Source organism: Scardinius erythrophthalmus (assembly GCF_964197995.2).
Source record: "Scardinius erythrophthalmus genome assembly, chromosome: 10".
Taxonomy (NCBI): Eukaryota; Metazoa; Chordata; class Actinopteri; order Cypriniformes; family Leuciscidae; genus Scardinius; species Scardinius erythrophthalmus.
This window is the reverse complement of record NC_138230.1, coordinates 28,503,787-28,526,001: the sequence shown is the minus strand read 5'-3', so window position 1 is coordinate 28,526,001 and position 22,215 is coordinate 28,503,787. Positions and strand designations below refer to the sequence as shown.

Here is a 22,215-nt window from a genome sequence, read left to right as displayed (position 1 = left end):
CCCCAAAGCGTCCACAACAGTACATAACCCAAGATGTTTTTGCGCTTTATATAAAGCAAGAAATCAAGAATTTGTATTTTTTCTGTATTTTTTTTCTGTCAGGCATATGAATAAAATTAGCTCTAACTAGAATGCAGAAGATTTAAGCAATTCAGCCACAAGATCTTCAACACTTCAAAACATGTGCATATCTGCGGCATATCTTATTTTGTAGATTCACTGCAATCTCATATCCTGTCACTGAATTGCTTATATTTTAACAGCTTTCATCTGCATGGCAAAATCAAAAATCAGTAATGAATGAAGGATAAAAAAATAACACAATAACTTTTCATTTACTTCAGCATTTTTTTTAAATAGTTAAAGGAGTTTTCCTCCTTTACAAAACTGCAACTTCCAGCTCAACAAGCAGCACTTTCCACTCTGCTCATTCAATTTTTTTAAGCTTCTCATATAGATCAGAACTGAATAAAACATGCTGAGTGATGACGGAGAAGCATTACTGCAAGATGTCATTTGGCATGCAGATCACTTCAATATTTCTAATGTACAAAAAGTAAATTAAATGCATAAAACATTATTCTCTCTTGCTGTAATCATTTGACTAAGGTTACCGACCCCGGTCTTATAATCACAGGTTGTGCTTGAGCATGTAGATACTAACCTATGTCTCATACAGGAGTTACTCAGGGGTGATCTCTGTTTCCTGATGCACCACCACTTTAGTGACAGACATGTCAGGGTGCTGCTCCTTTGCTTCCTTTATAGCCTGAGCAAGAGCCTGGTGACCAGAGAGGACAGTATTTAAACCAAACTGCAAGGCTAAAAACATGTAGCAATTGTTCATGTGATACGTTTAAAGGCCCCATGAAATCAAAATTCAATTCAATTAATGCATGTTAGCTTAGCATTGAGGTTATCAGAACCATCAAAACTGATATATGCATTTTGTTTTTATTTTTTTCAGGAAAAAATATTGATGACATCATCTCTTTATTAGGGCCATCTACAAATTGTTGTCCAATTAAAAAGCTCTCTAGAATGAGAATGTCTTTAAAAATATTTTGCATCTACTATGTAGCTGACATGGTTATTAACTGCATGTCCATTTCACCTTATCATGGTCAATCTCAGTGTCTCCAGTGATCACGATTCTCTTCTCGATACGGGTCTCTGAGATCCCGCCTTTCACCGTCTGAGCAGAGAAAGGGAAGAGAACGAGAGAATGAGAGAGCCAGAAACACAGTGGAGAAAATATCTCATCTGTGCACTACGGCAATTTTTGACTAACTTGCAAAATGGAAAGATACTGTGAAATGGTGATATAAATTGTAATTAACAATGGCTTTATCCCATGTACGCAGCCTTATGGCACCATTGTGAACAATGACCTAACTTAGTATGCAGCACATGCAAATCACTTGTAACTTGGATTTTGTAAAGTTTTCTCTATGTTTTGCAGCAATCTTATAATTATGAGAATTTAAATGAGTTTTATGTTGTGTTTAAAAAAGATAATTTAACTTCAATTAGTTCTTTAAGCAGCAGATGGTGCAGGCCTTTCCGATACATTGCAAGTTTAAGCATAATTTGATGTGAAAAACAGGTACCTTGGTGATCTGGGTTGTGGTGGTGGTGCTCACAGTCTCTGAGGTGATGGTCTGAGCACTCAACAGCATCCCAGACTCCTTCTCTGACAGTGCATTAGGCTATTAGCAAACAAACACACATGTGTGTGGTTAGAATACTCCTCTATTATATCTTTCATTTTTTATTGTTTATTCACACAGCTATTTCCTAAAACTATGAAGCCCCATAGGGTACATGGTGATGGAAAATACATGAGATGGGAGGGGAAATAATATTTCAATGGAAACTTGCTAAACTTTTGTGTTCTGTGGCAAAAGTTTTGGATTTCCTTGAGAAACTTTGCGTGTGCTAGCAAAACATTTGCATTTTCTCACAGAAGCATTGAAGCAGCTTTTCCTTACATCTCAAATGATTTCAATCACCAGTTTTGTGTTTGCTCTGAGAATGCTAAGTTTCTCAGGGGAACACATGTTTTGCGCGAGAATGCAAAAGTTTTCTTCATATAAGACAAATGCTTCCTGCTAAAATAAGCAGAAATGTAGTGTTATATCGAAATTAAGTGCAAAACCAAAAAGCCAATAAATGGTTTTAAAATAGTAGTTTTTTTTATAATAATATTTTTTTGCCAATAGCTAATATGACCATGAATATTATAAATTTGAATAATTTGGTTTGAAAAAAATAGTTTTAAATGAGAGTAGAAATGCTAAGCGTGAATGTCATGTTATGTTCAGTTTGTTTAGTTATATCATGGACATTTATTTTGTATTTACTAGTTTTCTATCTTCCTTTGTTCATTTTCCAGCACCTCCTTTGTTCGGCTGTGTTTGATTAATTATCTCATTTTCGTTTGATTTATTTATTTATTTATTTATTTTTGTCTTCACTCTTTATCCAGTCTCAAATCTATTATGATAACGTCAAGTGAGTATTGCTATAGCCTGTTTGCCTGCGTTGAGGGATTATATTATTAAACTTGGTGTTTTGGAACTTAATTCTTGGTCTTCATCTGCCTTCCCGGCCATGACCTTACTGAGTAATTTCTTGGGTAAGTACACTGTAAGTGCACATACTGTAAAATAAAATGCAACCAGTAAGATTTATATGCTAGAAATGAATTCAGGCATTATACTATACATTCTGAAAGATGGATGAAAGTTTTTTGAAAGAGATCAAATAAACCCTCATTGTGATGCTGGTTAGACATTCTTTGAAAAACTAGCTTCTGGTTAGGTAGTACAGATGAGAGAAATACTGTACAACTAATAGATAACGCACTCAGAAATGCACACTGGCAGTGACAGCACTGCAATAGATTACAATGAAACTGAATACATACAGCACAGAATAAGAGGTTCTGAACAGCAATATGTTGTTCTGAATACAGATGTGTGCCAATATGCAAAACTACCAAAGTCAAATATTGGTCAATTAAATATCTAACATTGACCAATGCCTATTTGTAACAAAATCACTAATACTGTGTGATATGGATACCAATATGTATTGATTGATGCTGATAGTAGTTTGCAACCCAGTGTTAAGTTCATTACATATGTGACAAATTCAGACAAATACTGGCACAGGAAAAGAAACCCAGGACAAACAACACAGCAATCTTCACATCAGACAACAGGGTTGATTCAAAAATCGACTCCCCTCACCTGTGCAGACTCATAGGTGATGGTCTTGGTCTCTGTGTGGACTATCGGGATGTCCTTGGTGGTGATTTCACTGCGAAGGGAGTTGGTGACATCAGAAATAGTAATAGTTTTTGTCTTCACCACGGGAGACTGTGAAAAGGGGTCAAGACACGGTAGAGAGTGAGTAGAGAATTGCTTTTCTCACTACATTAACTTCACCTCCACACACCACCAATTACCGAACACCATCTGGAACCTTTGGTCAAGTCTTCATACTGTAAGATTGATATTCTGTGCTGACTATATAAAAAAAGCTACTAGACAAGAAAAAATGCATAGTCTGGTGCAACTTTGAATGGTTGAAAAAAACAAACAAACAAAAAAAAAACACTAGAACAGGCAGAAAATACAGTCATATATACAGTATATCATAGTTACCTTATCAACCTTTCCAATTAAATAATGTTATTTTATGTTGAGTAGAGTGGTAAACTAATCTAAAAACTTTCAATATGGCACACTGATTGTATTTCTTAAATGTAAGTGATATAAAGTCGCCACCAAACTGAGCTAATACTACAGAGAAATATGTTACAATTAGTGCTGCTGCAGGGGTTGAGCATTGTAACCAATCATAACATGTCAGTAATCTGGATAGTCAGAGAGCTTGTGTTGAACTGAATTAATGCATTTCAAAATATAAACAGTTTTTTCATGTTGCTAGGAGAGTGAATTTGACTGTTTAGTCACTTGATTTACTGATGTATACAACAGCAATACAAGAAGTAATTCAGGAGCACAGTTTTTAGCATCTTTTGGATGTTTAGCCACAAAAAGATGGTATAAAATAAGTATATTAACATAGATTACAAGGAAAATAATTGACAACGATGTTTGACAATGGCAATTATCTCAGTTGGAATGAAATTATGCTGCACAGAAAGGCATCCCCATGGAGCAGAGCCCCATGGACAGCAAAATCTATCAGAGAGCTTCCCAAACACTCCTCTATTAGGGTGAGGAGTGTTTATTCCAAAACTACATACATCCTATTGACTGAGAGAGCCTGAATGAAGCCATCATCACTCCTAGCTGCCCACCACTCCCTATTACCCATAATTCTCAGCTCAGAAATGCAAATTATGCATTTCAAAACCATCACAAATTACTTTAATTTTGCTTTTTAATATTTTATCTATAGGCACTCTGCCAAAAAAGCTTTTGATTTAGAAACATTTGACACATTGTAAGTCAAATACTGTTTTCATCCAATAAAGGCGACATCAGGTTGACAGATAACGATGGGAAATAAACGCTGTGTCAAATTCAAGGGCTCACAATGTGGCGCTTAAAGAACAGCTCGGTGTGACAAATCACATTAGGTCTGCAAGTCTCCTTTTACAGTTATTAGTGAATTTAAAAGGGGCCAAACATAAATCACACAAAGCACTCTATCATTAGGACCAAGAAACAAAAGAGAGTACTGTATATATTCCTTTTTTTTCCCTAAACTTCGTAAGCAAATACTGAACAACCTCTTGAACCCCAACACCCTTCAGAGAAAGGGGAGGGGAGGAAAAGAAAAGGTAAAGGAAACGGAAAAAAGAAGTGTGTGTGGGGGGAAGGAATATCACGGCTTCGACTACTTCTTAGCCGTAATGACCTCCCTGAGAACCTTTTTCGGTTTCCGGCGAGGTGGCCGCTTCGAGCCCTGACTCCTTGGAGGTGAAGCACTTGCCTTCTGAACCTGCCGCCAACTGGGCTTGGTTACAGGATCAAAAGAGGGGACTGAAGGACACTGACTGCTATGGGGGATGTACTTTTCAAATGCCACTGCCACATAACATTCCGCCTCTCTGAACTTTTGGAACTTTTGCCAAAAAGTCCGGAAGGCGAGAGCGGGGCATCAAGGAGGAAATATCTTTCTTGCTCCTTCAGCCCCAAGAGGTTTAGCCACACATGCCGCTCTGTGGTGACGATGTCGATGGCACGGGCCACTTGCTTGGTGGAGTGCAGGTTGAGGTCTGTGGTGCGGTGGAGCTCCACAACTACATTTGGAGACACCCCCTCGCTTTGGTCAGCTTCCTTCAATAGCTTGGCTTGGTACACTTGCAACACCGCCTTCGAGCGCTGGCCGAGCATACTCCACTCCTAAAGAGATTGTGTGCATCATCTGGAGTAATAAATCACTTGCATGGCGTGACACATCTCCTAAATCTAGCTGACATGCTTGTAACTTTCTTTTCTCAAACATACACACGCTAGATTCACATGCATGACACACAGACAGCTTCCTGAAGACAAAGAAGCTGATGAAGTTTTCCATAGGAAGCCTTTTAAAGCCCGTCAGCGCTTTTTTTCAGCCTGTGACGTCAAAATTGTGACGTCAATCAAAATCGGCAGTATAGAAGTGTGCTTCGGACACTGGCTCACGCAAAGTGCTCCCATAGCGTCAACTGATGAAGCAGTTCCACTTCGAAAGGGAACTCTAATTAGTCTAAATCTAATTATGCATTTTTAGGGGGAAATGTTTTGGATTATATCCTTACCATCCAATGAACCACAAAATCTGTTGCAAAAGAGAATTTAAAAAAAAGGTAACATCTTCATAAGCCGTTTTCACAGGATTATATACCACTCTTATAATCCATATATACTCTTAGTAATACTGAGGAAAAATGGATTATGAATATTTGGAATCTTGGATATACAGTGAGGAAAATAAGTATTTGAACACCCTGCTATTTTGCAAGTTATCCCACTTGGAAATCATGGAGGGGTCTGAAATTGTCATCGTAGGTGCATGCCCACTGTGAGAGACATAATCTAAAAAGAAAAATCCAGAAATCACAATATATGATTTTTTTTAACTATTTATTTGTATGTTACAGCTGCAAATAAGTATTTGAACACTTGTCTATCAGCTAGAATTCTGACCCTCAAAGACCTATTAGTCTGCCTTTAAAATGTCCACCTCCACTCCATTTATTATCATAAATTAGATGCACCTGTTTGAGGTTGTTAGCTGCATAAAGACACCTGTCCACCCCATACAATCAGTAAGAATCCAACTACTAACATGGCCAAGACCAAAGGGCTGTCCAAAGACACTAGAGACAAAATTGTACACCTCCACAAGGCTGGAAAGGGCTACGGGGAAATTGCCAAGCAGCTTGGTGAAAAAAGGTCCACTGTTGGAGCAATCATTAGAAAATGGAAGAAGCTAAACATAACTGTCAATCTCCCTCGAACTGGGGCTCCATGCAAGATCTCACCTCGTGAGGTCTCAATGATCCTAAGAAAGGTGAGAAATCAGCCCAGAACTACACGGGAGGAGCTGGTCAATGACCTGAAAAGAGCTGGGACCACCGTTTCCAAGGTTACTGTTGGTAATACACTAAGACGTCATGGTTTGAAATCATGCATGGCACGGAAGGTTCCCCTGCTTAAACCAGCACATGTCAAAGCCCGTCTTAAGTTTGCCAATGGCCATTTGGATGATCCAGAGGAGTCATGGGAGAAAGTCATGTGGTCAGATGAGACCAAAATAGAACTTTTGGGTCATAATTCCACTAAACGTGTTTGGAGGAAGAAGAATGATGAGTACCATCCCAAGAACACCATCCCTACTGTGAAGCATGGGGGTGGTAGCATCATGCTTTGGGGGTGTTTTTCTGCACATGGGACAGGGCGACTGCACTGTATTAAGGAGAGGATGACCGGGGACATGTATTGCGAGATTTTGGGGAACAACCTCCTTCCCCCAGTTAGAGCATTGAAGATGGGTCGAGGCTGGGTCTTCCAACATGACAATGACCCGAAGCACACAGCCAGGATAACCAAGGAGTGGCTCTGTAAGAAGCATATCAAGGTTCTGGCGTGGCCTAGCCAGTCTCCAGACCTAAACCCAATAGAGAATCTTTGGAGGGAGCTCAAACTCCGTGTTTCTCAGCGACAGCTCAGAAACCTGACTGATCTAGAAAAGATCTGTGTGGAGGAGTGGGACAAAATCCCTCCTGCAGTGTGCGCAAACCTGGTGAAAAACTACAGGAAACGTTTGACCTCTGTAATTGCAAACAAAGGCTACTGTACCAAATATTAACATTGAATTTCTCAGGTGTTCAAATACTTATTTGCAGCTGTATCATACAAATAAATAGTTAAAAAATCATACATTGTGATTTCTGGATTTTTTTTTTTTTAGATTATGTCTCTCACAGTGGACATGCACCTACGATGACAATTTCAGACCCCTCCATGATTTCTAAGTGGGAGAACTTGCAAAATAGCAGGGTGTTCAAATACTTATTTTCCTCACTGTATATATTTTTCTGGTGTTCTTAAGAGGATCATATGAAGTTGTTGCAGTTTTTTGGCTGTAACCAAGAACCATTATGATAATAATTAAGATTTTTTTTTGCAGTGGATATGGGGATTACACAGTAGTGCACAAGAAATCAATATTAGGGAATGTCATGATGTTCTAGATCTGAAAATGAATGAATAGAAAAGTTATTTTTTACATTTTATTGATTGATTGTCCCATGGATTGTCTTTATCATGGAATGGACCTTAGTCAAAGCAAACGTCATATGTAATTTGAAGCAAATGGAAATGAGGATATGAAATATATGAAACTAAATAAAACAAGGCCTGAGAAAATCCAACTGAATGAGAATAATTTGTACCAACTGACAGTGGCATTTATTTACACCTGATACACTAAATAAATTGTGTCAAATTAAATATACCATTTTACTCTGACTAAAGTACTTTTCTTTTTTTTTAATAAATAAGCAACTTAAATATTAAATCCAATACAGTTTTTTTTTACTAAAAAAACAAAAACATTCTCTCACTCATATGGAGAGAGATGATTTGATTGTTATACCACACAAGACAAAATTAAAGCTAGCATGACAGTAGTTCTGATTTTTTGTATGCATACTGGAGTCCCAGGGAAGGAGAAACATTATAATATTCAAGGGGTGTGTAATTAAAACCCTGATAACCTACTACTAAGGGCTGATACATAAATGAAAACATAAATACACTTCACAAAGAAGTAGACTAGTTTTTGGTAGTATTACAGAAATTGCCCCTTCATTATGCATTGGCTAGCAATGGAGAAGAGATCTGCAAAGAGAAGCAAAGTGCACTGTATGCTGAAAACTTGTCCAGAGAAACCCACTGGTCACATGATAAAGAAAACTACCTCAAAAGGACCAAAAAAACAAACAAAACAAAAAACAAGCTGCAACTGCATTTACTGAAGAAATAAGCAGTGTTTGCGAGGCAGTAAAAGAATGGTGTTAAAAGTTTCAGGTAAGCTTAGGTTTTGGGATTTCGGTGTGCATAATTGAAAGACCAAACATGAAATCAGAATGCAAATAAATGCATAAAAAAAGACCACTCACAACGTAATATGAAAATACTATGATGACATCAACACTATCAGTTAAACTTTAACTGGAAAACGAATGATAGTTTAGGACGGTCAATGGGACATTTCCAAAATTATAATTTTTTATTACAAAAACAACACTGAAACCTGAAATTATCTTCAAGACAGTGTTTTAGTCTGGTAAATGTTTTAAGATGAATTAATTGCAGAAATAAAAAAAAATAAGATTAAGAACAGTCTCATTTCAATTCATACTCACCTTGAAAACACCAATAAATAAAAATTAAAAATTAAAAAGTAATTTGAGTGAAATTTAACGGTTTTTATTTTAAGCAGTGAGTTCAAAATGAACTTAAGGTAATCTGAAAAGCCTGAGAAATATTAAGTGAATATTTACACCATATTAAGAAAACAGTGCTCTTGCATCCAGGGATTTTGTCACAGTACATAAATAGTTTAAAATTATAAGCTGTCAATCAGCATCCATTGTGAAGTGGTGAAATAATTAAGAATCCAAGAGGAACAAACAGAAAAACAGGAATGAACTTGTCCTCTCTCTCTCATTGTCTCATAATCCAGAAAAGCTCAGCTCTGCTGCCTCCCTGATAGCTATTTATTTTCTTCCACTTTCTCTCAAATGAAGACAAGCCACCACAGCATAACCGTCAAGACCAGAAGGCTGCTCAACAGGAAGGAGACTGGAGGGCGATGCAGTAACACTGGGTACAGCAGGCAGACTCGGGCAGCACGGCTCTCTTCCTCTGTTGACACATCTATGGAGACTTGGACGGAATGTCCCTGAGCCTCACTGTCTTTCTCTTCATTATGGTCATCATCATCTTCATCCTCCTCCATATGCTGCAGTAGCGGCAGCCCTCCTGGCAGGGGCGCCCACCTGACCCTTACCTGCTGTTGCTTCCACGTGCCTGCTGCACACTTCCATCTCTGCGCAGGGCAACGGGACACCAAGAGAGACACAGAACAATGAACAGACATGGGGAATGGGGAGAGACATGGGAAGAGATTGATGGGGGTAGTACTGATGGGTCCGAGCTTGGCATCTGACCAGAGTGTTTTAAGCAGGCCAGAATGATTGAAGCAAAGGCCTTGAGGGTTTTTATGGTGTTTGTGGCAAGGTGGACATCTGATTGACATGAGGATTGGCAGCAGACATTATTTTGGCAGTGCAAATATCCATCACTGACAGAAAAACACCATAAAAACCAGCAGGGTTTGGGTGGGTTGGACCACTAAGTGAGATCCTTAGACGATCAGATCAGTGGATGTGTCTGTCACAGAACAACACTCTGTCAATGGCTAGATCAGAGTTTACTATATCCGTAAAGATCATTCATTACTAACTAAGGTTGGGAATCAAGAACTTGTTCATTTCTGGTAACAGTTAATTAACTAATACTTTTAAATACTAAACAGTGTTTTGTGTGCCACTAAATCTACAGTACCACAGCCAAAGAAACTGTTTTAGTTGAGAGTTTGTGCTCTGAATCGAACATGATAAAATGCACATGATACTAGAGCACATGCACACTCTTTAAAGCTACTTTTTCTCTTGACAAATTAAATAACATAGAATGAAATTTGTATACATATGTAATGAAAGATCTAGATTGCCCTGAATGTTAGCATGCTTTTTCACTCAAGAGCATGATCCATTGAAGCCTTTATGTCATACTAACAAGAAACTATGTCTCTGACCACAGTTCAAGAGTTGTAGTTTCAACCTCACAAGTTTGTTAATGTTTGTTGAAACTACAGTTCATTACAATCAAACTACAATCATTTAACTATATTGGTAACGACGGAACTATGCGACCATTGATGGCTAACAATACTTTTGGGAAACACATCACAAAACAATTGTTGACTGAATAGCTGAACCCATACAGTAAGTCATTACTTCTGTCATCTTAATCTTGAAATAAACCGAGACGTGGATGTTAATTCATGCAGTGCAGTTGCGTTTTGTGTTTTATTATATTTTTAAAAGAGTTTTTAGTGTTTTATTTAGGAGTTTTATTGATATAAACCCTACTTTAAAACGTTTAATATTTTTGCTCAGCATGTACAGTATTTAAGGCCAATTATGGGGAATGATTCCTTAAAATTTGTAAAGGAATCACAAATTGAATGATTAAGAAATCAGAATCATTCAGTTCTTTACAATTCCCATCTCTAGTGCTAACACTTAAACACAGAGATGATCAATATTAGACAAGTGTTTTAGAAACTATGGATAAGCATAAAATATTCTAAATAGTTGTATTAAAATGTAACAACTTAACTAGAAGAGCACACTGTCTTGAGAGAATTTGAGAGAATGGAGGAGTGTGTCATGTGGCAGTGTATTGTGTTTAAGTCTGAGACTGGTACATGATGTAATAAGCCTCAGCAGAGGAGGGGCGCGGATGGTCCCCTCTCTGAGCATTTCTAGACACTCCTGTTTTTGGAGAGGAGGAGGATCGAGGTGGAGATGGAGCTATGGATGAAAGTGGAGGAGGACAGGACTGTGATCCAGAACAAGACTTTGCGAGGAGAGATGGAGGAGAGTTTACAATGGGAAGGAAAGAATGGACAACAAGAGGAAAAAATGGGGGATCAGTTTCTTATTGTTTGCTCTTCCTATTTGCTTTTTTTACTACGTTTTCCTTTTATACTTACTTTGGTTGTCAATGAACTAACAGACTCATGCAGCTTATTTATGCAGTGTAATCCAGCCATGCGATTGGCAGATCAAAGCAGAGGAAAGCCGTCAGTAGCCATTCAGAGAGCAGCAGCAGCAGGATAAAGGGGTGTGGCTTTGGCAGAGGGCGTGGTCGGGGGGTCTATAAAAGCTGCAGGCAGTGAACAGATTCAGAGAGAGAGGAGTTCTCCTACTCTGACTGGGTCAAGACCATAGCGTCCAGCGGCCATTTATGCTTCTGCTTGTGTTGTTCTCTATCTACATAAGTCATGAGAGTACGTTTACCTCTGATATACCTCCCGCTACACAGTGCATGGGTAGGAGAGGAGGCATCTTCACCTATGCACACATGCCCACACACACACACACAAACACACTGAGAGTTTATAAATAAAGTGCTTATTGCTTATTCAAGTGTCACTGACCAACATGTGCAAGTGATTAACTAGATGCCTTTTGTATCAGTGAAAACTGCAAAGTAAAACCAAATTATTTTTAGTCTCTTATCAAGTTCCGCATAATTTATCATGTTAAAGAATCAGTTTGGCTAAATAAATCATCATTTACTCTGCGTTATTCCAAACCTATGACTTCCTTTTTTTTCCGTGAAACACAAAAGGAGACATTTAGAAGAATAGAAGAGGTAACTGTATGACTTTAGAAGACTCGAAATATAGGATGGACTACTTGTTGGTGCGTTTGCTTCCTTTTACAGTTTGAAAACCTCAGTTTGCACGAGGTCTAATTGCATGGAAAAGAGCATCCAGCATAATTAACCTTACAACAGCGATTACTTAACCACACTCGCTGGGTAATCTATCCATCAAACAAAATGACATTGCGAATCAGCTCACTCACTGATGTACCTGATGACTTTGGAATAAATTACTTCAAATGCAATTTATCATCATTCAAAAAAACAGAAAGCACAAGCTTTTGTATCAGGTTGTTATGTTGAAACACTAAATATAACAGTATAAGTTGAGAAAATAGTGAAACTACAAGGGGAAATCTACCCCAAGAAGTCAGACAATGCATGTCATAAAAATGGACATTGACGCCCGTTTCACACTTACTCCGTTTGCAGTGCGTATGCGGTGCGTATTTTTTTCTGCACCCATGTTAACAGGTCAGAGCTTTCACACTGCACGCAGTTGCAGTCTGTCGATCCGTTCCAGTTGCGTTGCATATACAGCAGTGCAGCGATCGTTTCCGCACCGAGTCTATTTTTGCTGTGCTGCAAAATCTGAATTAAAGTGACAGCGCATGTTTCATGGTCAAAATGAACACGTATTGACCTGAAAATGTAGTAAATTCACCATAAATTTATTTAAATAAATACTATTTTTTTTTCACAGTCATCTTTTTACTTTAAGACCGGGGTAAAGCATGGAAAACGTCTCGGTTACGTATGTAACCCTCGTTCCCTGAGTAGGGAACAGAGACGTTACGTCAGATGACGGCGAATGGGGTTTCGCTTAGAAAGCCTGTCATCTTCGAGTATATAAAACGAGCCAATGGCAATGAAATGCCATGGGTCTGCGGAATTTACATAGCGTATCTCCGCCCCACGCCGGGGGTATATAAGGAAGTACGCCGGCAACATGCAGATATGTATGTTGCCGCCATTGCCGCACATCACGTCGCAGTTGATGGTAAGTCTCTGGGAGGGCACGACCTGATAATCAGGTTCCCTACTCAGGGAACGAGGGTTACATACGTAACCGAGACGTTCCCTTTCGTGGTCACTCCGAGTTACGTCGGATGACGACGAATGGGGTCCCCAGTCTAATCACGCAACCTCGGCTATCTTCTAGTGCCCTGCGTAAGTCTGAGCTCCCTGTTGTGAGACTAGCACGGACGAAGGAGTCCTACTTAACACAGGAATACCAAGGTACACTGGGAGCTAGGGCTGCACGATTATGACAAAAATCATAATTGTCGATTATTCCCTTGAAATTGTAATTGCGATTATTAATTACGATTATCACAATTTACATTGAATATATATATATATATATATATATATATATATATATATATATAGGCATATTATTATATATGTTTACTTAAAAATTGTGAACACACACACTGTCCCCCTTTACTTAACATACACATAAATTGTAAGAATATGACTAATAGTAAAGACTACTAATAAATAAAGACTACTAATAAATAAACATTAGGCCTATGCTACAGCTATTAAATAGCAGTCCCAAACTAGCTTTTGTAAATACAATGTTGGTATGAGCCACCACAGTCAATATAAAAAATAACTTTTTTTTTGTGAAAATAAAGGGAGGATGCGTTTGGCCCTAAGCATCTTGAACGGCAGCCTGTGAAGGGAGCGGTTCAAGACGCACAGGTCGAGGATTGGCCGTAACCCACCGGATTTCTTCGGTACAATGAAGTAAGGGCTGTAGAAGCCGGACTTCATTTCGGCTGGAGGGACAATCTCGATCGCACCCTTCGCCAGTAGGGTGTCGACCTCCGCTCTCATGACAGGGGCATTGCCACCGACCATAGTGAAGCGGACTCCCCTGAAGCGGGGAGGAGACCGCGCGAACTGAATCGCGTAGCCGAGCCTGATGGTCCTCGCGACCCAGCGGGCCAGTCTGGGAAGCTCTAGCCAGGCCTCCAGAAACTGTACCAGCGGGGTGATAGGAACCACAGATGTACCGTCGGTGGGGCAGCGAGGCGGAATGACCGGCCCAGGCGAGGGTGGCATAGCGGCCCTGTGTGGGGGCGCGGTCATTAGCCGCATCCTGCCAGAGGAGGCCAGGGGAGGACCAGCGTCCCATGGGGGCGTGCTCTGGCAGGGGTCTGGCGACAGAGGAGGATGAGAGGAGCGTGGCCCGTGGGCGGCGCGTGCTGTCATCCACAGCCTCTTGGGGCTCAGAGAAAGAGCATCCGTTCTTTTTGAATGAGATTCTCCCCCAGCCCTCCACCGGGGGAAGGAGTGGTCCTGCTACCAGCTCCTGAAAGAACTGAGCCCTAACTCTAAGCCGCCCGTCTCAGGAGTGCTGCTTAACCAGGTGTTAGTCGGCTAAGGGGCAGAGACAGGCGGTGCCAGCCTCCAGCGACCTCCTCATGCTTGGGCCGGTGAAGGCTCGAGGGGAGGAGCCGCATGGAGGTGGCGTCGGCGGGAAACAGACTAAGGAGGCCACACGGACGGATGACCGTCAGTGCAGAAGCCTCAGTCCGCTTCTGGAGAGATCGAAGACTGTTGGGCGCAGTCCTCAACCACCCCGCCGACCAAGCTGCCCGTCTCAAGAATGCTGCTTAGACTGGCGTGGCAGTCTAAGGGGCGGAGACTGGCAGCGCCGCCCTCCTGTGACCTCCTCCTGCTCAGGGCCAGTGAAGGCCTGAGGGGAGGAGCCGCATGGAGGTGGCCTTGGCGGGAAGCAAATTAAGGAGACCACACGGATGGATGACCATCAGTGCAGACGGACCGGAGTCTGCTTCTGGTGGCCGAAGCCACACCGCCAAAGAGCCCAGCCTGGGACATGGGGGAGCTGAGAAAATGAATTCCCAGACCCCCTCACATCAACCTGGCTAAGCCCATGTCTGGACCACTCTAGTGGACACCACCTGACCCAGGATCACACAGGTACTGATGTCGCCCGAGAGCGAGGTCAGTAGTGTGCGCGGCGGAACGACCAGGCCGGGCATGGGAGGCATAGCGTTCCAGCAAGGGGGCGTGGCCGAGTTTCCGCATTCTGTCAGTGTTGGCCAGGGAAGGACCAGTGTTCCACTGCATGCCTGTGTCACAATAGTGACAGAGAACATACAAACCAAGATCGCCTCACCATCAAGGGCAGCGAAGGCAGAGGACGCCCGCGGGCCGCGAAAGTCACATGGACTCCCGCGGGCCGGAAGCGTCCTGATGCACATCCGGGAAGCCTACAGCGCTCGGGGGGAGGACGCCACTCCAACCGATGCTTTCAGCTGCCCGGGAAAGCATGGCCATCAGCTCTGGATCTGACTCGACTAATGCTGACACTCCCGAGGGAGGCAACGCAGTCGAATCCTTATTTCCAGAGGAATCAAGCCCGCCTTATGATGCTGTGAGTGACATGACACCATCTGCTGGAGTCCCGAATGAAAACACTGGGTCCCCGAGAGGAACCAGGCACACACGGAAGCCCCACGGTTTGTGATGTGGAAGGGGGCGTGGCCCGAGGAAAGCTCGTCGGAATTATGCCACACCATAACCCTCAGATCACCCTGGCCACCAGCCAAAGTATCCCACTCGTTTTTCTTTTTAGAAAGAGATAGATTGGGGTGTGGCAGAGGGGACTCTCACACAGAGATCATTCAGTTTTCTATAAATATCGCGATGGTCATGTTCCCGCAATGAAAACATGACTCATGTCGCGACCGTTAAACAGATGAGTCACGCGCCCACATCCAGTAATACACGGGCGAACCGTCTTGAAAAAGACGTGCCGCATGCAGCTCTTTTAGACAGAGGAAAAGCTCAGCAGTGTGCTGAAGCGCCCAGGGAGAAACACACTGACTGTCGGCAGATCACTGCACAGATCAGCAGCAGGCAATGCGATCTCGCTGGAACACGCCGTCACACAAACACACTTAAGAGCCGCTCGTCTCGTAGAGTGAAGATGATACAGAATGGCTTGTAGGAGTGAAGAAAACTCTTGGCTCCGAAGCGAAAACATATCTGCATGTTGCCGGCGTACTTATATACCCCCGGCGTGGGGCGGAGATACGCTATGCAAATTCCGCAGACCCATGGCATTTCATTGCCATTGGCTCGTTTTATATACTCGAAGATGACAGGCTTTCTAAGCGAAACCCCATTCGTCGTCATCCGACGTAACTCGGAGTGACCGCGAAAGGGAACTACAATTTACCTCAACAAGGTGACATAATGAACAACACTCGTCTCATTCGTGGAGGTGGAAAAAACAAGTTCTTTGTGACATGCAAGATTTATTGTATTAAAATTTAAATGCAAAAGAAAAGGCATGAGAGTCGGCTGTCTTTGACAATTTTAAGTTTTAATTTAAAATGTTTGCGATTTTAATAAAAGTACATGGTTAAATATTTGACCACTTGCTTGATCTACTTAATATAAGTAGAAGTAATGCATGGAATAATAGGCCTACGTTGTTTAAATTGTGTTTAAACTTGCATACGTCCATTAAAGAGTGTATACTGTATGTGTACAAAGAGAATCGCAATGCTGACAAATTGTTTTTTTAATAAAAGTTGCTGCATAACTTCTGGATTTGAACTAAAAATAGTAAGTATGTGTTTGTGGTACAGCCACGGATCAGTTACGCACTGCAAACGCAGCATATGTGAAAGCACTATAGGGCGTGCTGCTCCTGCACCGCATGCGCACCGCAACACTCACCGCACATGGAGTATGTGTGAAAAGGGCGTTACACAGGAAAAATGTGCAACGGATGCTTTCCGCATATGCAAACGGCAAATAAGTTTTTCTCAGAATCAAGTTAGCTTATATGCAATCTTTGTATTTAATGGAGAAAACAAATCACCGAAGTTTAAAATAAACAAAGGTCAATGCCATAAAGAACGACAAGTGCATTTAAAATCGATTATTCTTCCATTATACTGCATCCTACTATTCTTTTTTGCAAACACAGAGATGTTTCATGTTTGCTTTTGGACTATTTCCCTTTTGGATGTTCATGTGGCATACTGCAGAGTCTGATCCAACTCTTGTATATATTTCGAGATTTCGGGAACAAAACCAATCGAGAAAACCCCATTGGATACGTAATAACATGTACCATAATAACACCTTTTACCATAATCAGAGCTTGACATTAAGCCTCGTAATGTGCTTGTCCTTTGGATAAGTCACTCAGTCATTCACTTTTCTAAGCAAAAAAAGTTCTTTGTCTGTTTGTTTTTTGTTTTTGTGGCTTTAATGTAATTTATTCTGAAGCAATATTCTAATCACTGTTCTAACTATTTAATGAATGCATTTATAGGTGGCGGCAAGTCATTAATTTAACCAGTTTGTTCAAACGGCTGATTTATTCAAGAATGAAGCAAGTGACTGTTATTATGAATGGGTCATTGAATTATTGACTCAACCAATTTGTTTAAAAAAGCTGAATCATTCAGTAATGAAACACCACTGTTGCTCGGAGACGGCAACTGTTCTGCTGTGGCTTTGTTTGGACCTATTTTTGATGGCGAAATAAAGCAAAAACAGTCAATATTGTGTCAAGTCAAGTTATTATTACTTGCTTATTGAACTATTATAAAAAAAATAAAAATCGATGTCATTTGCAACTGACTTGCTGATTCTTCGAAAAAACTTTGATTGTGTGATGTTGCTTAACTACAGTACCAGTCAAAAAACATTAAAAAAAATGTTTTTAAAATACGTCTCTTATGCTCACCATTTATTTAATCAAAAATACATTAAAAATAGTAATATTGTGAAATAGTATTACAAATTAAAAGTATAAAAGTAAGTTGACTGTTTTCTGTTTTGAATTTTACTCCAGTCTTTAGTGACACATAATCCTTCAGAAATCATTCTAATATGCTGATTTTATGGTAACATTTCTTATTATTATTATCGATGTTGAAAATAGTTGTGCTGATTAATATTTTAACAAAAAAAAAATTAACAATAATTTTTTTAATATATTTAACACTATATCTGTTAAACTGTATATCATTCGATATTACGTTTCTGTGAGTTTCTTGTGTGCTGTTGCGCAATTTGATTAGATTTTTCTACGAGTGTCTTTCTCACACACAGATAGGCTGCACGAGTCTCAATGCCCACAACCTTGTTACCATCAATATATTATCCATTATCCATGGTCGTTTACACTGAATGTAATAAAATCAGAATCATACTCGCACAAAGATTTTTGGTGGTGCTTCTCTAGTTTTTTTTTTTGACATTTTAAACAGGCCTCATCCAGTTGGTAAACTCTTTCACTTGCATCTTCAAAAAATCTAATTTTACTGGACAAGCGTTAATGTCGAGCACTGATAATCTTGGGAAACTGCCAAAAAAAAGGAGGTTTGTATGTCATAGACAGTTCAATAAGTTTGACAGATAACTACAAGGCTTATCAGCGCAGCGATCTGATTGGCTATTTGTGCAGTTCTTTTTCAGTCATAAGATCAATTCTCCATTGTGTTCCATAGAAGAAAGAAAGTTGAGCTTCATTAACATGAGGTGTTCGTCTTATGATTCAGAATGATTTTAACAGGCTGGCAGAATATGCGTTCAGTTCCAAGTTCTGAACTTGTCTAATTTACTGCCTGTGACATCAAAAAACTGTGCTTTCAGGGTTGCAAAATGTGCATCATAGCGACTGCATCATACTTAGGTTGTGTTATAAAACATAAAGTTCCACCTAGCACATTATTCAGTGCATCATTTTGACTAGTGGCATAAAGTCTGATTAACTTTGCACAGGAAGAGACAGTCTGACTGAAATATAAAGTTGACCAACTACTGTTTGCCATTAAGGGGGAAAATAAAAAATAAGAAGATGATAGATAGAATAGATGAAGAATATAGAGAGAATGCAAATAATGGTATTGCAGTCTCCGGAAATAGGCAACACTGAAGAAATGGTAGAAAAACGTGTGTAAAAAAACAATAATTTCACAGAGATAACTCAGAACAGAAAGCTGGATATACAATTCTGCTCATGGATGTCTAGTTTACTCACCAGTGACCACTAAGTAAATCTCTAAGATTTGATGTCACTAAAAATCAGTTCTTCAAAAGTGCTCACTGCATTAACCCAAAACCTTGTCAACGCAACTTTTTGGCACTCTGATAACCTAACAACCAAAAATGTCATAGCAGTCAGTAAATTTATAGATATGGAATGTATATGAGGGTAAAAAAGGATTTTGGTCATCAATTTTCCAACCCAGTCTGAAAATGCAATGCTGCAGTATAAAAACATGGATGACTATCAAATCTATCTTCAAGAACAGGCTTTTTCAATCTTATCTTCAAGAAAGGCATACAAAGACTCTAAATCCAACAATGAAGTGTAACCTTTAACCCCATGTGTAACCCCAGTACTCACGTCGGGCTGCAGCTGGCCATTGAAGCTGGCGGTGCGGAAGGGCGAGTGGGTGGACAGACGCTTGTCCCACTCGCTGGGCCGCGGCTCGGGCACCGACTCCATGAAGCTTCGCTTGAGCTCGCTGATACTCGTGTGATGGCGCATGATTTCTGTCTGTGTCTTTTCCACATCCTGAGAGAGAAATAGAGGTCCAGGCGGAAAGAAAGTATACCAAAAAGGTCAAAAGAAAAAGCGCAAGAGGATAGAAGAAGAGAAATTTAGGAACCAATAGCAAAATTGAGAAAAAAAGAGAGAACACAGGAAGATGAAGGACGGATGAAGAGATTAAGAGAGAGAAATAACCCAATGAAGATGTCTCATTAGTTTAATGATCTTACATAAAACACTATTTTACTCTAAACTCAAGGGATGTCACATCTAGGGTTGGGAATCAAGTATTTTTATCAATACACTGGCACTTGATCATTTTAAGATGTTTGGTTCCGTTAACGATTCTTAAATCTCCACAGATTCCATCTGGGGTGGGTTGTGAGCTTGTAGTCTGAATCGATGATGGGAAAGACTGTGCATCACTCTTAAAAATAAAGGTTCCAAAATGTTGTTTTGTTTTTGTTTTTGTTTTTTTTTGCAGAGATGCCATAGAAGAACTATTTTGGGTTCCTCAATAAATCTTTCAGTAAACAGTTCTTAAGAGAACCATTTTTTAAAAAATAATCCAAAGAACCTTTTTCCACTATAAAGAACCTTTTGTACAATGGAAAGGTTCTTCATGGAACCATAGATGACAATTAAAAACTTTACTTTTAAAAATGTGTACATGATAATACAATAAACAATAAATAGCTGTAGATTTGTTGTTGCGTGCAAACAGTGAACACAATATAAACGCAATAAAACACAATATAAACGTGCTGTGTTGTATAATGTGTTGTCCTCGCTGGTTGCACGCAACAACACATGTACAGTGTACAAATAAGTCTTGAACTCATGGGTTTGAACTCGTCAACCAATTCACTCACTGAATCATTATTTTACACAAGTCACTAAGGAACCAAAATCATTACATTTCTTATGATCCCCATCCCTAGTCACATCGGTTTTCAGTCAAGCGAATGTCACACACAAAGCCATTCTACAGATCGCCCATGGGCCACCAAGGCACAGGTCTCTTCTCTTCCACTTTCACTGTCTTCTCATTGCATCTTCTTTTTTTTTTATTTGTCACCCATCATCTCCTCTCAGTGGCATCGGGTAATCAGCTATGCTCAGACACTATGACGCTATGAATATTCATTTCAGAGATGAGTCTTTGTGACTGCTCAAAACAAACGATCCATGTGTGTACAGACAAACTGTGATTAATGAGATAGAGAGAGAGACAGACGGTCTAAAATCTCAGCTGATCTTTATTCCTTTAACTGTGGTAGACAGGTGAGACTTTGGAAATAAAATGGAGAGAAGTGATCTGTGTTTCAGTGCCCAACAGAACATCTGCAAGAGTGAAACACTCTTATGAGAAACCAGACCTCATCATCTACATTCACTGACTTCAGACTTCAGCTGAAAAAGCTACTGCATTACAGTGTGTCAAATTTAAGTTTGCAGGCTAGTAGTTTAAAACTGCTATTTATATTTAGCAAATGGTTCTGTTCTTAAATCTCGTGAGCTGACAACCTAGATAGTATTTTAAAGCATCGTAAGTGTTCTACAAAATAGGCCCAAAGTTCACTTTAGTTTGGACAAGAATGCTAGCATATGTATAGTAGACGAATGCACAATCTTTCAAGGTATACTTCGATAGCGTGCATGAACACAGGCATTCGACACGAGGACTAGAAAGTTTAGTTTTTGTCGAGTATCTGACAATTTGATGAGCGATAAAAATGTCTTTGCTAAAGAGTTGCGTGTATCTCTTAAACCCCTCACACAAGCACTCGACAACTAATATTATTGCATCTCCAGTAGTTTGATGTTCCACCTTGTGGACAAAATGTGCATGTGTGAGCTGAGCGTACAGAGTATGCACGGTTAGAAAAATCTAGCTGCAAGCATACTGTACTATGCTAATGATCGAATTTACATCACATGCACTGAACACATATACATATAAAATGAAATATACTTTTGGCAATAGTCAGCAATTGTTATTCTGCCTCCAAAGAAACCTTTTTGGCAGAAATGTAAGGTAATATTTTATGTATTCTATCATTTACAGAAAATATATCAAATAAAAATTTTACATCTATTAAAATACTGAAGCTTAGTAACATGCTAACATATTAAAATAATAAATAAAAATAATTTTGTGTGGTACTATTATGTATTAGCCCAGAAATCTAGACGCACCCTAGCGGCAGCAAATTTTATTTTGCAGCCAGTGTCGTCTAGCAACTCTCCGTTGGCTTGCGAGCTGGAAAAACCAAACTCTAGTCAGGCCAATCACATCATGTAAGAGTCGGTGGGTGGGCTTAACATAATGAGGGCAGAGTTGTGAATTCCCTGCTACTTGAAAACAAAGAAGATGGCGAAGATGGCGAAGATGGCGAAGATGCTGCTGCTGGCGAACAGCGGCCTTTCAAATCGGCTTTGGCCACGACTCTGGAAGACTTGGAGTTAAGCTTTTCTTTGAGAAAAGAACAAAGAACGGCACTGAAGTCATCCTTAAAAAAGGAAGATATGTTCGGAGTTTTGCCGACCGGATACGGCAAAAGTTTAATCTATCAACTAGCTCCGCTGGTGGGAAAACGCTCTGGTTGGTTGTAGCGCTATCCTATTGAGTGCAGAGGGAATTTGAAAGACAACCGTTTA

The 22,215-nt window shown here is 40.1% G+C and overlaps 1 protein-coding gene across 2 annotated transcripts in view; it reads right to left on the bottom strand.

Annotated features, from left to right (window-relative positions):
- Positions 1 to 22,215, bottom strand: part of epb41a (erythrocyte membrane protein band 4.1a) — an 84,478-nt gene that overhangs the window by 5,134 nt on the left and 57,129 nt on the right. For both annotated transcript variants that reach the window (XM_081377528.1, XM_081377527.1), the window contains 5 exons: positions 19,408 to 19,578; positions 3,255 to 3,383; positions 1,611 to 1,709; positions 1,115 to 1,195; positions 665 to 781 (listed from right to left, as the gene is read on the bottom strand). In XM_081377528.1, the coding sequence (XP_081233654.1) occupies positions 683 to 781; positions 1,115 to 1,195; positions 1,611 to 1,709; positions 3,255 to 3,383; positions 19,408 to 19,578 (579 nt within the window). In that variant the 3' untranslated portion in view covers positions 665 to 682. The remainder of the gene's footprint in view (positions 1 to 664; positions 782 to 1,114; positions 1,196 to 1,610; positions 1,710 to 3,254; positions 3,384 to 19,407; positions 19,579 to 22,215) is intronic.